Here is a 14,735-nt window from a genome sequence, read left to right on the forward strand (position 1 = left end):
ATGTTTCTGAATATTGTTTAGAGTATGATTAATACTTCCCGTATATGAAGCAGTGCATGGGAGGGCTGCGTCGGGCATTTGATATCTTGAAATGATAATTGTTTGATTGATAAGTGTTACAATTCATTTATAGATTTCCCATTCAATTTCGTCACCGCCAAATTTATGATAGTCGCTTGAGAAAATTTGTTCATTTCATCAGAATGATATACAGAAAAACACTGATATACATAAGAGAGTAATGTTACTGTCTTATACCCATGTTATGGTTGTTGGCAGCCATATAGCTGATCTGCAATGCTCACTTGAATACCGTCAAGATTAGATGGACAATTAAAACTTGGCATTATTTCGTATACCGCTACAAGAAAATAGCCTTTCTAACTTGGGGCTCAACAACAGATAACGAGTTTATACATCATCACGCAGCAGCACCAACAATAACTCTTATAAGGGGGCAGCTATAATAGTAGACAGAGACTCATATAAATAGTGGATATGAATACACAATGAATACAACAGATGGTATTTCGTGGGGGAAAAAAGAGGAAAATTTCACCCGGGCTGGAGATTACGTATTGAACATTACATGATATAGGCGCAGAGTGAATTTGATATGATGACAACTGACATAAATAGTCCCATAATATACACGACTATATTCATACTTACATAATATATATGTGTGTGTATATATAATATCTATATATACAACTCGAAGTAAACCAAGCCGCAATGAATTTAATAACATCTATTTGCCATATTGATTAACGGTGTAGTAATCCTTTTCTCACTTTTTTTTTGTATACATACAAAACGAAAACGGAATACAATTTCGCATTGAAAGAGAACAATGTACCTGTCATTAAGAGACTTGATTAATATTCTCGTAATTTTACTTTCCTTTTTTTTTACGCAACTGACCGATGTTGCTTTAATTTACTTAAAATTCTTGGAAGCAACAAGGTATTGGAAGATCTTTTGAACCAACGCGGTGAGCAAGGGAGGGTGAGAGATTTACTTCGGAAGACCACAGAACAGCAAACGAACTTGCTAAGAAGACGGATTTCTAGGAGGGACGATTGTAAATACGCCAATCGTTTTGTGTAAATTTCACCTCCCCTTTCTCTCTTCACGACTTTGTCACTGATTGGTCCGTCTTACCGCAGTTGTCTGTCTGTGATTCTGTCTTTGCGTTATCTTTTATATATGTCCTGATGGCAAATTATTTTGTTTGTATATATCTGTGTGTGTGTGTGTGTGTGTGTGATTTGTTTTTTTTTTTTTCGTGGAGTTCTAAGACAATGTGAATTTCCATTTCTTAGATTTTCTTTCAAAAAGTATTTTCCTCTTCTCTACATTTTCGTGCTCACTCTCATTTTCCTTTCTACCGTCTTCCGGATGAAACTATATAACTCTCTGCAAACTTTGGTTTTCCGGGAAACCTCAACAGCACCATCTCTACTGTAAATATTCACCTTTAATGGTAATGATAACAATGTCGATATCAATCCTATAGCGATATATGAGATAAATTGTTATTCTGACCCAATTTTTTCATCCGTACACGGGATGTGTATTGCTATAAAAAAAAAATGGAGTCTATTTATAGTAAACGATTGTAACATGGAGCTATTTCCATGGTTGTAATATCATGGAGCTTTAGCTTTTCACGATACAGACGGTCAAAGAGGAGGGGGGGGGGGGAACCTGTTCTGAGCATGGGCATATTTGCTCATCAAAATCGACCTCGCGTCGTCTGAGTTTTCACGGTCCGTTCTGGGCCATTTCTGCGTCCGATCAATTCACGACGCAGAGAGCTACTTGATCCACGGATCATATGGGGCGCCATTTTACTTTGTATAGGTTGCGTCTCCGCGAAATCGAAAGGTAGTTTCCAACACGGGGAGAGAAGAGAACGGCCAACGCAATCTTCGTCTAAACGTCAGCGTCGTAAATCTAAAGCTCCCTAATTATTGACCAAAGAGGAAGAATAAGTAGTAGCAGCAGTCGTTGCAATATTATAGTGTGGTAGTAACGATGCCCTGAATAAGCAAATTGATAAAAACAGAAGTAGTAATCGTTGTAGCAGAAGCAGAGCTCGTGATAAGATCAGACAGCAGAAGTGGTAATACTACTAGCATAGAAAATAACATTAAGTATTTGTTTGTGGAAGCAATAGTGTTAGCAGCAGTGATTGTTTCAGCATTCAAATTCCCTCAACAGACATTGTAACAATGGCTGGTAATGGAGGGTCTCAACAGTGCATTTAGTCTAATAAACACATAAACGGTTACAATTCTCATCGGAGCTGAGGTATTCAGGAGTCGGCTTTCGACAAAACGAAACATGGAAGAACGAAATTTGCCTACATCGGTTTTTTAGCCCAAGCTATATAATCATAAATACGCCTATCTTCCTTGCTCTCCTAGACTATTATTAATACGTGGCTACGCGGTATAATCTGTAGAAATACTGTCTTCGCATCATCTACATATCGTAAATGTAAAGCTATATGCTCAAACGGGCATTTAAGACGATGATTAAATAGTATATTTATCGATAATAGATACATTTACATAAATATATACATCATTCCATTTTCATAATGTGAAATATTACATGCACCAGTTCTAGTATTTTGACTTTTTCGATACACGGCAGCAAACAACTCATGACACTGAATACATTATGACATTCAAAGTTTATGATTATTCCGCGCCTGTACACTTTCCTCCTCGTACACAAAGTTTCATGTGGATTAACATATCATGAAGAGTCAGCAGGAGAAACAAAAATAAAGATATAACTCCGTAAAATACATGGTCAGGAAGAACAAAGTTAAACAAATAAGACATGAACAAATATCATGCGGGATCCGGATTCGAGTACAGTGCCTTGGCGGGTAACGTGTCCCGTTCCACGATAAATGCCTCCCAGATTTGCAGGTAGTGCGCCCACTTACGTCCATAGCCAGTGAATGATCTTTCAGGTGTGCGAACTTGCTAGGCAAGACAGCATGGTCTCCGCACGTTACAGGAAGTAAGTTAGCCTTTAGTTCGAAGCACGAAGGAATGTTCGGTACAATCCATGTTAGACAGATGGAGTGTTCTCAACTTTTGGAGAGGGGTGGGAAGACCGCTCCCTTCTCGCAATTCACAACGACGGCAAGGATGATAAGGTGTAAAAAGGCGTGTGTTGATCAGTATACAGTCTGTAATTTCTACGGGTTTGTCGACAGAAAAAACAACAACATCGACATAAACTAAGTGTGCGTTCAGCTCCAAAATCCAAGATTTCACGAGCGATGCAACGAACAAGCAACATGACTGATAAGCGTCGGAGATCGTCCCGGGAAAGGACCGTCCCTCTCAGCTTGACGAGTTGCTGCACCTACAGTGTTGTATTGAGAAGGTGGAATGGCTGCACGGCGGCACGGCGCACAGACCCTTTTTGACGCAACTGTGGGTGAGACGGGATTACAAAATGGGTGATGTTCGTTATTCCAAAGGTTCGTTAGTCCAGAGAAAAATGTGTAGGGGAAATTTGATTTTGCGGTAGAGTTCTGACAACAATAAGAGACATAAGAAAAACGCCTAAAGACTATTCCAAACTCAATTGAATATAGTTACGTTACTTGCATGTAAATCAAATTTTAAGTATATTGGCAATACAACTTACAATGCAGGTAATTGTCAGTGACGACAGTAGAAACTAATCATATTAATTGCATTATTATTCAAAATATTGATACCAAAATGATAATCAAGCACTTTTAAAGCCAACATGACAAAGAAAACAATGATAATTAGACAGCAGCGATACAAAAGAAAACCATCGCAATCAATTTCTTTGTTTGTTTGCTTGTTTGTTTGTTGTTTTTAAGGTATTATGCACTCAATCTTATTGCTATATCTTAAAATTCCAGAAAGCCCTGCGGTGGTGTAGGCCTACTTACTCGCACTGTTCCCGAGAGAGCTTCTGGCCCCGCCGGCCCCGGTAGATGTTCTTGCAGTTGCGGTCTTTGGTCAGACAGTCGCAGGCGCACGAGTCCTCGTCCTGCAAGAAGGGCTTCGGGCACGGGTTGCGGCACTTGCACGTGCACTCGCTGTAGGACCAGACCTTAGTGTCAGGACAGTCCATCACCGGCGGCGGACAGAAGGACGGCTTGTCCTGGCACTCGCACTCGGTGTCGTGCTCGATGTCGCGCGTGATCTCCACGGCGTTGATGAAGAACTGTCATAGTTGGTGAGGATATAGTGGACCAGAGAGAAATTCGAGAAGATTAGCTTCAGGGGAATCTGGGATGCAAAGGTGGTTAGTTCGTCAGTTAACATCACGTTAAGTTTGTCAGAGATCGAGTCAGTGCTGGGTGTCGAGCAAATCTTCTCTCTTAGCCCATAACTCCAAAAGCGGTTTCATACTCGACACTCTATACTTTCGGAATTTGCGTCGTGTCTTACTTAAGTGGTGATGATGTTGGCAACAATCATTATATTACAAATCAATTCTAACTTTTAATCACTATGCAAAACAGAAAATGTACCCGATCATTAAATTCCACATTGTTGCCACAGCAAAAACCTGAATTGTAATTACGATTAACATATTCGCTGGTTCTATATAGTTCAAAGGCCTCGTTTCAAGTGGCGTTTAGCGGTGAGAAATGAAACCTGAACAACGGTCGAAAACTTGCTCGAGTCAACCAAATGAATCATTATATGGGGTTAGAAACAGGTTCCAAGACAGAATGTTTAAAAGGAGAATGATCTGGACATGGATACAGCTGCCCAAGGAGTAAAGCGATAAAAGGGGATGCGAGCTGACGAAATGGTTGGTTCAACTTGATGTATTGCGTACACAGGGATCGGACAATTGATCGAGTTACAAGATGAGATTAAAAGGATGCTTACGTTCATCGTGATGTTGGTTCTTCTCGAAGACTCGCACTCCTGGTCATCTCGGCAGCAGCCGCCCTGCTTGCACCGCCGCACCACGATACACTCCGGGTAGATGAACTGGTTGTAGCCGCGAGGGATGCCCAGCTCCTCGTAGGCGTCCACCACCTGATCACGCGGCTGGCAACGGGCGCGCTGCTGCTCCTCTTTCACCCTGTCCATGAACTCATTGCTCGCTGCACGGACGAGAAACACAAACAAACATAGAAAACACGGGTCACGTCAAGGTGTTGTCACAAACAAATAATGATTTCGAATCACAGCCACGTGAAACTGGAATATGGCTAGTGTCCTTTGTCAAAAACAAACAACAACAAAACATAGCCAAGCTTGCATGAGATGATTATGAATATTGTTTTGTCACAAACATTGTTTTCTTATTTCTTACATTCTCTTTATCTGAAAGATAGAGGGTCACTACTTCACGAAACAGAATGGAACGGAGCTGTAGTTTGGAAAAGTGTTCCGTTTAACCGTGAACCGCATTTGAATCGGTGCTAAAACTTCTTGTAGAGGGCGCTATACTATTTCCACAACGGGCCTTGATGCGCGATAGCATCCTACTTTGACAACTTACTGACAGCTTGTGTTTTTTTCCTCCGACACGGATACGCACACAAATTCACACACGCACACATAGACACATGCACAAACACATGATTGCCACGCAGAGAACTAATCATGAGCTGACATGAATTCCACATTAAAATTTTTTGTTAACAGAGATGACGAAGAATGTGGAATATGCAGGGCACGCTAATAGGATTTCGGGTCCACAGCTTTTGTCATTCATTTCCTCCCTCAGCCCGCCAATAATGACACCGTTCAATCACTCGTTGACGTACATTATTATGTACCATCACATTATGTTTGCCAGCTACTATTGACTTCATTTCGATAAACAGCACCTCTGCAGTTACTATTAGTCACATTAATGTTTGCCAGCTTCAGTTGACTTCATTTCGATAAACAGCGCCTCTTGCAGTCGTCGACAGGTAAAAAAAAAAAATATGATAAAATCTTTTCCCAATATTTCCCCCCAACAGACCGTTTTCTTGCTACATCTTAGTTTCTTTTTTTTTTTAATGGGGGGGGGGGGGCGCAATCAGACAAGCTCAGCTCTGTTCTTTTCGTATCTGATGCACTAAGATACATTACTAAAAAAAAAGTGCGCTCATAAGTATAGATATTCATGGCGGGTGATTGACTTTTTGTGTGTGTGCTGTTCATTTTCTGTCTGTAGTTCCTGTTTGTTTGGCTTATATTAGGCGGAAGCGATCACAGGAGAAAAGACAGTTATAAAAATCAATAAACAGAAGGCCTATTAATTTCTCTGCATAGTCAACAATCACGTACCCAGCCAGAGTAGAGCTTCCATCTATCTACACATCTACATATCTATCTATCTATCTATCTATCTATCTATCTATCTATCTGTCTGTCTATTTATCTATCCATCCATCCATCTATCTATCCATCCATCTATCTATCTATCTATCTATCTATCTATCTATCTATCTATCTATCTGTCTATCCATCTATCCATCTATCTATCATTCTTTCTTTCCGTCTCCTTATTTTTTCTGCCTTCCTTGTCCACAACCTTTGGGGTTCCATCACTATCACTGCCTATCTCTCATCGCTCCCTTTCTTTCTTTATCTTTTTTCAAGTCTTTCTTTCTTTCCTTTTTTTTTCCTTTTTTTTTCTCTCAGCTTTGTCACTTGGGTGTGACACGGCTCATTGAGGACACATTTTGTGCTCTGCGGACTTCCATACTTTACTGTCTTCGTTCCAGCGATATTCAATTTGTCAAAACGCCGCTGACGACACATTGGTACCCTAATCATCCGCCATCTCTCTAGTTGTCATGGAAACGGTCAAACGTCAAACCCCATTTTACTATAGATGTTGCTCTCTGCAGGTTAAAAAAATCACAAATAACAGCAACACAACAACAACAACAACAACAACAACAACAACAACAGCAACAGCGGCGGCAGCAGCAGCAACAACAACAACTACATCAAGCTTCGATCTACGCTTCCCTCGAGAAAAAAAAAACAGCCAGCAACAACATACATGTAACCAATAAATACCAACAAGTCTCCAAAACACAGTAAAACTTGTATCATCTGTGCATCAGATTCGCCATAAAGCTCTAACGCACGTATTCAGAAAAGTGCCCAGAGTCGGTTGACATGAGAGGGGATGAACAAGAAAGTTTTCAAAAAAGTTTGTGAGTACATCTCGAATTCCAGCAGAACTCAGGAAGAGTCTCCGCATCACATTCAATTTCGATTTGCCGCTTTTTAACTGTCCCTTTGCTTAAACATTGTTTTCCTGTTTACAAAGTTTAAATATAGATATTACTGAATTTCAAGGCACAGGAGGTTGTGTCCCTCTACTCCCTACCCAGCCCATCCGCCCGCAGTTTCTTCGCGCCTTCCCGTTTCTCATTCAGCTTTCGATTACTATCTTCCTCAAACGCTCTAGAGAGATGAAAAATATATATATTCCGACATATTCCAGGAGATATGAAGAATTTCGATTTTTCCGCTGACAAAAATAAACCGAATCCGTGCTCTGCGCGGTCACACCTTACTATTCAGAAAAGAGCAACAGTATAAGTTTGCTTTGCGAAACATTTTGACAGATAGTCGTATGGCATTTTACTTTGTATCGTTGAACAACGTTTATTCTGTATGTTTACATGTTTTTGCAAATTCGAACTCGTTCAGATTTCAAACTTATTTCAGAGTTCTGAAGATTAAAGTACTTCGTATGGTGGTAAGAGAAATTTCGATCAAGTTATGCTGAATAGTTAACTAGATCGCATACCTACTCATAATTTATTTTATTTTATTCTATTTTATTAAAGTTTTGATGTTTATAATTACATTTGCATTTCTATCTTTGTTATTACCATTTGTGATGATGATGATGATGATGATGATGATGATGATGATGATGATGATGATGATGACGATTTTCATTTTGGTCATTTGTTCGTGCGGGACCTTTACTTTCGCATAAATTGCCATATATCATTTGGGAAACACACAATATTGATGGACAGAGGGTTACACTAAAATCACATCTTTAATTTTGCATAAAATGTTCTGAACTGTTTGTTCGGGTGTTTGTTTGTTATGCAATGTTCCCTATTTGTATTATTGTCCATTTTCGCTTCTTTGGAGCGCTTTCAGCACTTCTATGAATATATAGCGCTATATGAATAATCATTATCATTACTACTATTATTATTAATTACTATCATTAACATTAACATCATTGTTTTCACAAGTTTATCAGAGTCTTTTTAAGCAGGTATCACTGTTTTTTGAACATGTTTGGAGAAGATGACAGAAAAAAAAAAACCCACACAGTTGTGTCAAACTTGGCACTCACTGTTGTCTGTTGCAACACTGCACCCCGTGCTATAACTGTACCGGAGGGCCCGCTGGGAGTACGGTGTGCGGAACGAGAGCGGATGGCTCCGAGAGCGCAGGGAGGATGAAGGGGTTGAATATTTTGGGGGTTCAGAGGAAAGAACATCACACGCAGAGGCACGCATTAGAAGTAAACAGCAGCTCTTCAGGTTCAATTCGAACAAACATGCTGCAACTCAAAAGTTCAACTGATCGACTGGCTGTGAAAATCAGCGGATATCTTGACACTGGCTTGGGAAAATCATCTGAACATAATAATATATTTGATTCATAATGAATAATTTTGATTTCCTTTTTCTTTCGGTGGGGTGTTTTTTTTTTCTCTAAGTACGATTTTGTAAATCATCAAAGTACAATAAACCTTTGGGGCAATTTCGAACCTTTGAGCGATTCGATATCAATAGAAAGAAACCCTTCTACTCATCACCTTCAAGTTCTCTATCATTAAAAAAGTGACTATTCGTGAAATTTTTAACGATGAGTGACGTCATAATAGCCCCTGGTCTATCTTCAGCTGTATTACATACGAGACTCTGTATAGGGACGTACATCCGCCTACATTCCATTCTAATGAGTGTTTTTCGTGAATATCCTTGGAATTGTCGATTATGGACGACAATGGCAGGCTAAATAACACTGGTCTTTGACTGCAACTTTTATCATTATCATTATTGTTCGCACCGATGGTATTATTTGTGAGCACGCGATGAATTCTGAGCAAGATAGTTTGTTGGATCTGGTGACTCCCAGATCGTCTCAAATTTAATATGGTATTTGTATTACAATGCTGCTTTTAATGGAAATGATAGACGAAACAATCAACTTGCCTGTCTGTGAGCCAGAGGGAAAAGATAAAAATTCCTTTACCAAGTTTTTGTAGCAGTGTCTTCTTCACTACACGGATAAAAGGTGAGGAATTTTACCATGAAAAGTTAATGCCGATGAATTGTCCTGTTGATTTATCAGACGGAGCTAGGGGGTATGCAATGACAATTTCAATCTTAGAACATAATATTCGAGATCATTATACCTACGGTCACCCGCGTCGTTTACATCTCGAGGCATTCAATCGTCAAAATGTGTCACGAGTTATACACACAATAATATTCTCCATAATATTTAGGTAGATAATGAAGGCAGCCCATCCATACAACATCACGAGACTAGTACGCTGGGTTTGGGCGGTTTCAAAGCAGACTTCTCTGTTCACGTGACCTCCTCCGACTTGCTATAAAGATTGAAGTCTGTCATCCGTGTTTTTACACCATGTGATTGATATCATTCTAAGTCCTACAGAAAAAATGACGGACCAACTGATGAAGAAGAATATGAGGTTGGGGATGCAGCTACCGGTGGTTACGAGTACCTGTGCCCAGGAATGAGTAACACTATACGGTTAATTTCAATGAATACCTGTACTAAACGGTATATAAAGTAGGGTGATCACAGGAAACTGTTGAGATGCTATTCGCGGCCTCTTTAGTGCCCCATCATTTACTTGCTCAGGGGGCGAGCAGCTTTAATCACACACACACACACACACACACACACACACATATATATATATATATATATATATATATATATATATATATATATATATATATATATATATATATATATTGGGGGGGGGGGCCTTTGGGGCTTTGTCGAGAGAAGAATACCTGAAAATGGAATCCTTTGAATATTTTTGCGCACCCGGGCATGTTCCATTTCATGCCAATTTTTGGTCAGTTCACAGTGTCATTGTCTCGTCGGTCCACAGAGTTTGAAATTACGCGCTGTAGAAATTCGCTTTTCTGCTCTCTCTCCCCCTCTCCTTCCCCTTCACTCCCCCACCCCTCCCTCTTCACTCCCTACCCCCCCCCCCCCACACACACACACACCTCTCTCTCTTCATCTTATAGGCTGAGTGAACTGGAATGCGCATTTTAGTACGTTCATTGTCATTCACCCGCCCAGACTGACACGGTACAATAGGATGCTACTGAATTTGATGTTTGTTCGCTCTCCATTTCTAAAATGTATCATTCGCTCCTCTTTTTTTTTCACCCTCGTCTATCTTTCACCCTATTATTTTGGTGGTTGAACCAAAGTGGCTTTGATAACAGTGGCAATTTGCTTTTGACCTCGGCTTGACTCGCTGAAGTCGTTTAGATTGAAAGGGGGACAATACCGCGTGACTTTATAAAGAGAGAGAAAGAAAATGCCTGCACACCACACTTTAGACCGTGTTCATAAACAGGCCGCATTCCCACTTACAGCGCTTCGAATAGGATATACGAAAGATTGACTATACTCAACCAAAGTAAACCTCGAAAACCAAGCATGGCATTGCCATTCATTCTAATTGTAAGAATAAAAAAATCTCTTTCTAAGTTAATAAGCGAACCTGCCGATTTGTTTACCGCATGAATATATTTATGTACATAATGTAGGAATATATATATTCTCTCTCTCTCCCTCGCTGCCCCCCCCCCCCCTCTTTCTCTCCAAGAACGCAGCACGCACCGCTTCGAAGAGGGGAAAGAACTATGCCCGTTTGATTTTACAAAACTTGGTCATAAATCTGATTCGATGACAAATGTTCAACGCTCTCGAATACATTAATCAGATTACGCGAGTGATAAGGGATAGTGGCAGCGAACGCCCCTATATACCTATAATATGCGGTCCTGTCAGATGGTTTATGATATATTTGGCAATATTATGAGGCGAAAGCGTCCAATCTTGAGGGTCGATAAGCGAGAAATCGCACACGTAGATGACGAAAGAGATACGATTGGCGAAATGATCATGCAGTAAATTGGTGTATTTCGCGCCTGATTTGTGGCATCAAGAAGCAGTTAGCGATCCCTGTGGCTTTGCGCGGGTGCAAACGACGCTCATAGCTGGTATGATTTATTCCCCCTCCCCGTTATGTCTATTCAAAGCTCCCCAAATCAGGCCCTCATGCAAATACAAATCTATGAGCATGAACCCCTAAAAGGTCTTTTCAAGTGAGCTTAATACTCCGGATTCTCAAGACACGAGTGAACGGATAACAGTGTACATTATTTTCAATTTTTTCTCTACACAACTGACGCAGCTGTTTAGATGACACTTTGTATTGTAACAAAACTCTCTATGTTAATGGACCATATCAAATAAGTTAAATAGAATTCCAACTTGTATGAGAAATACTTAAAGAAGATGTTGACAAAACGACAACTAATCGTTGTGTTTGTTTTCTCATAATGGATACAATTAGAACACATATATTTGGTTATGATTGTTTACTTTCCAGTACTTGGTTTGAAATGTAAAAGCAGAGTGACAAGATTCAGCTCGCTCAGGGACTAAACGAAACGAAACTTTTCCTCCTTTCTCCTTCTATTAACAAATATTTTCACAATTCTTGATACTCAGTGCAGCTGTTGATTTGATTGATAATAAAACAGGATGAGCTCCACACATGTAACATGTTGATAAAATTTTTGTTATTTTCATTTCAGTTAAATCCCATCATTACCAGTGCAAAAAAAAAAGTGGACCTGACTGATCTAGCCTCTCATTATAGCTGATCTTCGGTAAACAAATCTAGATGAAATAATGTTGTTTGACACCAATCTGTTTTGCCACGTATACCTATGTCAGTTTGCATGAACTACAAACGCTTAACTCCTTTTCTGCCAGGGACTTCGGGCAGTGTATACAACGCTTTCACATACAGGGTTTTTCCGTGCGAATCGGCACTCAAAGCACGTTAAGGGTTAAAGAAACAGAGATGCGATTGGCGTCATACACTTTTGATCAGAGCCGGACTAAAAGGTGACTCAAAAGCCAACGACTTGAAAAAGTACATTCAGAGGTCATTGACTTTGTCGCGTTGGATGATGCTCTTTTTTTCCCCTTTTCTTTTTTCCATTTGCAGCAGAGAGAGGATGTCCTAAACACTACTATTGGTACACTTCGTCCATCTACAGTAACTGGTCATAAGTGTGCCCGTGCGTGTGTGTACGTGCGTGTGCACTTTTTTGTGTGTGCGTGTGGAGGTGCTTGTTATTTTTTTTTTTTTTGGGGGGGGGGTGCATCTAAACAGTTCACACTGCCTAAGCCCACTTGCATGAAGATCAGCCGTGTCGTATTTTCACGATGAGAAAAATTTAAGAAAACGAAGTTATGGGATTTTTAGGCCCTGCCAGAATGTATTTCGTACTTTCGATCGCAACAAGGTCATGGTTTACTTCTCAGCCCCACCCGCAGTATTCCGTGTGAGTAGCACTGTTGGGCAAGAGCCCACGCACTCCCTAAATTGTTATCGACGGACACTCTGCAATGGCGCGGACCAAAAATATTCTCGCTATGAATTTCCCCGTGAGCCCTCCCCGACTTTGTCCGTCGTCCTTGCAGCCAGTACACAACGATGATGATTCGCGCATCAAAGTCATTACGTCGGAATATCAACACAAAAGAAGACAGATGATTGACGGTTAAAGAAACCAGTCAGGCAGAAATCCTTATTCTCTTTGTGGTCGAGATTTCAACTCATTACGGTTCGCCACCATCTTGTGTATTTCTCTTTTGCAAAATGGCCCGCTTTTTATGTTTTCTTTACATTCCCTTCTTTCTCCCTGCCTTATTCCTCTTCCCTCTCATTAATTTGTTTACTCCGTGGCATAGGAGGTGTTTCAAAAAGGACGCAATTATACAGATATGGGGATATGGTCGTTATTGAAATTACTTCGCATTTGGATTCAATTGATTTGTCTCTTGGTCAAATTCAGACACATCCCCCCCTTTTTTTTTTAACAGTAACCAATATCGAAACAAAAGCAAGTTAAGAAGCACCAGCCTCCGTCGTTAAGTGAATGCTTGGTGAGCAGATTCAGTCTATGATAATTATTATGTGGAGATCGAATAAGTGGACTGGAAATTAATGGATTGTGTGAGCATCATCACTTTAAGAGGACACACCTCACGTGATAAGCGAGGTAATAGTTTTATTTCTACCAGAGTACATTATATCTGACTTGACTAAACATCTCGTACAAGCAGCCCTCAAAAGTAAACTCAATTTGCAGAGATTGGCCAATCAAAACCATCGCGGTGGGATCGCGAAATAAACTTTAGTTCCGATTCATTCGGTACTATTTTGTCGCCATCTACGGTAGATTTGCTCAATACATACGCAACCAAAATCTCGGTGCGGAAACGCCAAGTTCAGATTCCCCACTGTGTTAGCACGCACACACTGGGTCATGAATGATTAGTAGCCAGGGCATAGTGCTATTATAATGGAGGGTACAAAAGTAGCTGGTATACTCACGTGAACTGTCTTTCCCTGCTCTCCCCAATCTTCTAAAACTCCTCTTGCTCACAGACGATGGATTTCTATAGATGGAATATCTGGAGTTGACGCTTCGTGTGGTGTCGTTTATTCTGAATGCATTGATGTACTCGTCTAGCGTGCTTACCCTCCTCATTTGCTGCTCCACCTGTCTCCGCGATAACTGTAGGGAAAACATAGGAAACAAGTTGAACAGTAAATATCATTGACATCAGCGAACTAAGAAGGAATATTTTTACATTCAAACGTGGAGCTAGCGCTGACTGTCGAAACCTATCATGCTTTCCGACGAGTATTCAAACATCATCCACTTTATTCCATCACGGTTTCCATTGCTTATTCATTCATTTGAAATGACGTGTTAAGAGTTCAGTTTGGAAGTCGTTGCCTTGCACGTCTTGAGAAAGATTCTGCACTGCAGAAAAATTAAATACAGAAAAGAATGCACACATTTTTTTTTTCTTCTGTTGGTGTAAGTTGGTGTAAGAAAATTGCCACGATCTTCTCTGGTCCTAATACAATATCCCTGTCCTTTGTGCGCGCTATGGTTGATGAACGTGAATGCTGCATTACGGGCCACTGTACGCCACTGAAAATTCGGGCCTCTGCCATTCGTTAACCCTGTGTGGGCTCTGAGTACCGATTGACATAGAAAACCCCATTGCATTGTACGCTCTGCTCAAAGCCCCCTGGCACACACGAGGTTAAAGCTGTACCATCACGATACAACCACGATGGTTTAAAAATGTGAAGCCCTCTCCAAAGACCGTGATGGTGAAAATAATGTGATCCGAAATCCGTTCCCCATTCTGCCAGGGTTCCCGTTAACGACCCAAGCACGCGAATCCTCCTTGATCAGTGGATTTTCTGAAGCCATATTGATCTGCCCAAATTTCAAAGTGTGAAAGGATTGCATCCTTCTGGTATAAACGAGTTGAGTGCTCTGCTTTTTCCAGTTTTGAGAAATGAATGGCTGCTTCTAGTCTAGCCTGTCACGA

General features: G+C 40.5%; 1 protein-coding gene across 1 annotated transcript; it reads right to left on the reverse strand.

Moving 5' to 3' along the window:
- Nucleotides 1-3,371: 3,371 nt before the first annotated feature.
- LOC140235158 (uncharacterized) lies at nucleotides 3,372-13,894 on the reverse strand. The gene is made up of 4 exons (XM_072315196.1): nucleotides 13,713-13,894; nucleotides 4,914-5,130; nucleotides 3,959-4,236; nucleotides 3,372-3,462 (listed from the first exon to the last, which is right to left on the reverse strand). Exons 1-4 carry the CDS (start codon nucleotides 13,871-13,873, stop codon nucleotides 3,372-3,374), a joined length of 747 nt encoding a protein of 248 aa, XP_072171297.1. The 5' UTR covers nucleotides 13,874-13,894.
- Between the last annotated feature and the right edge of the window lie 841 nt (nucleotides 13,895-14,735).

The sequence above is a fragment of the Diadema setosum genome, chromosome 11 (genome assembly GCF_964275005.1).
Source record: "Diadema setosum chromosome 11, eeDiaSeto1, whole genome shotgun sequence".
NCBI lineage: Eukaryota > Metazoa > Echinodermata > Echinoidea > Diadematoida > Diadematidae > Diadema > Diadema setosum.

Coding starts and splice junctions, on each gene's coding strand:
- LOC140235158 (XM_072315196.1), bottom strand. CDS start 13,873: ATGAGGAGGGTAAGCACGCTAGACGAGTACATCAATGCATTCAGAATA. Junction 4,237..4,913: donor GAACCAACATCACGATGAAC/GTAAGCATCCTT, acceptor CAACTATGACAG/TTCTTCATCAACGCCGTGGA. Junction 3,463..3,958: donor CTCTCTCGGGAACAGTGCGA/GTAAGTAGGCCT, acceptor TCTCACCCACAG/TTGCGTCAAAAAGGGTCTGT.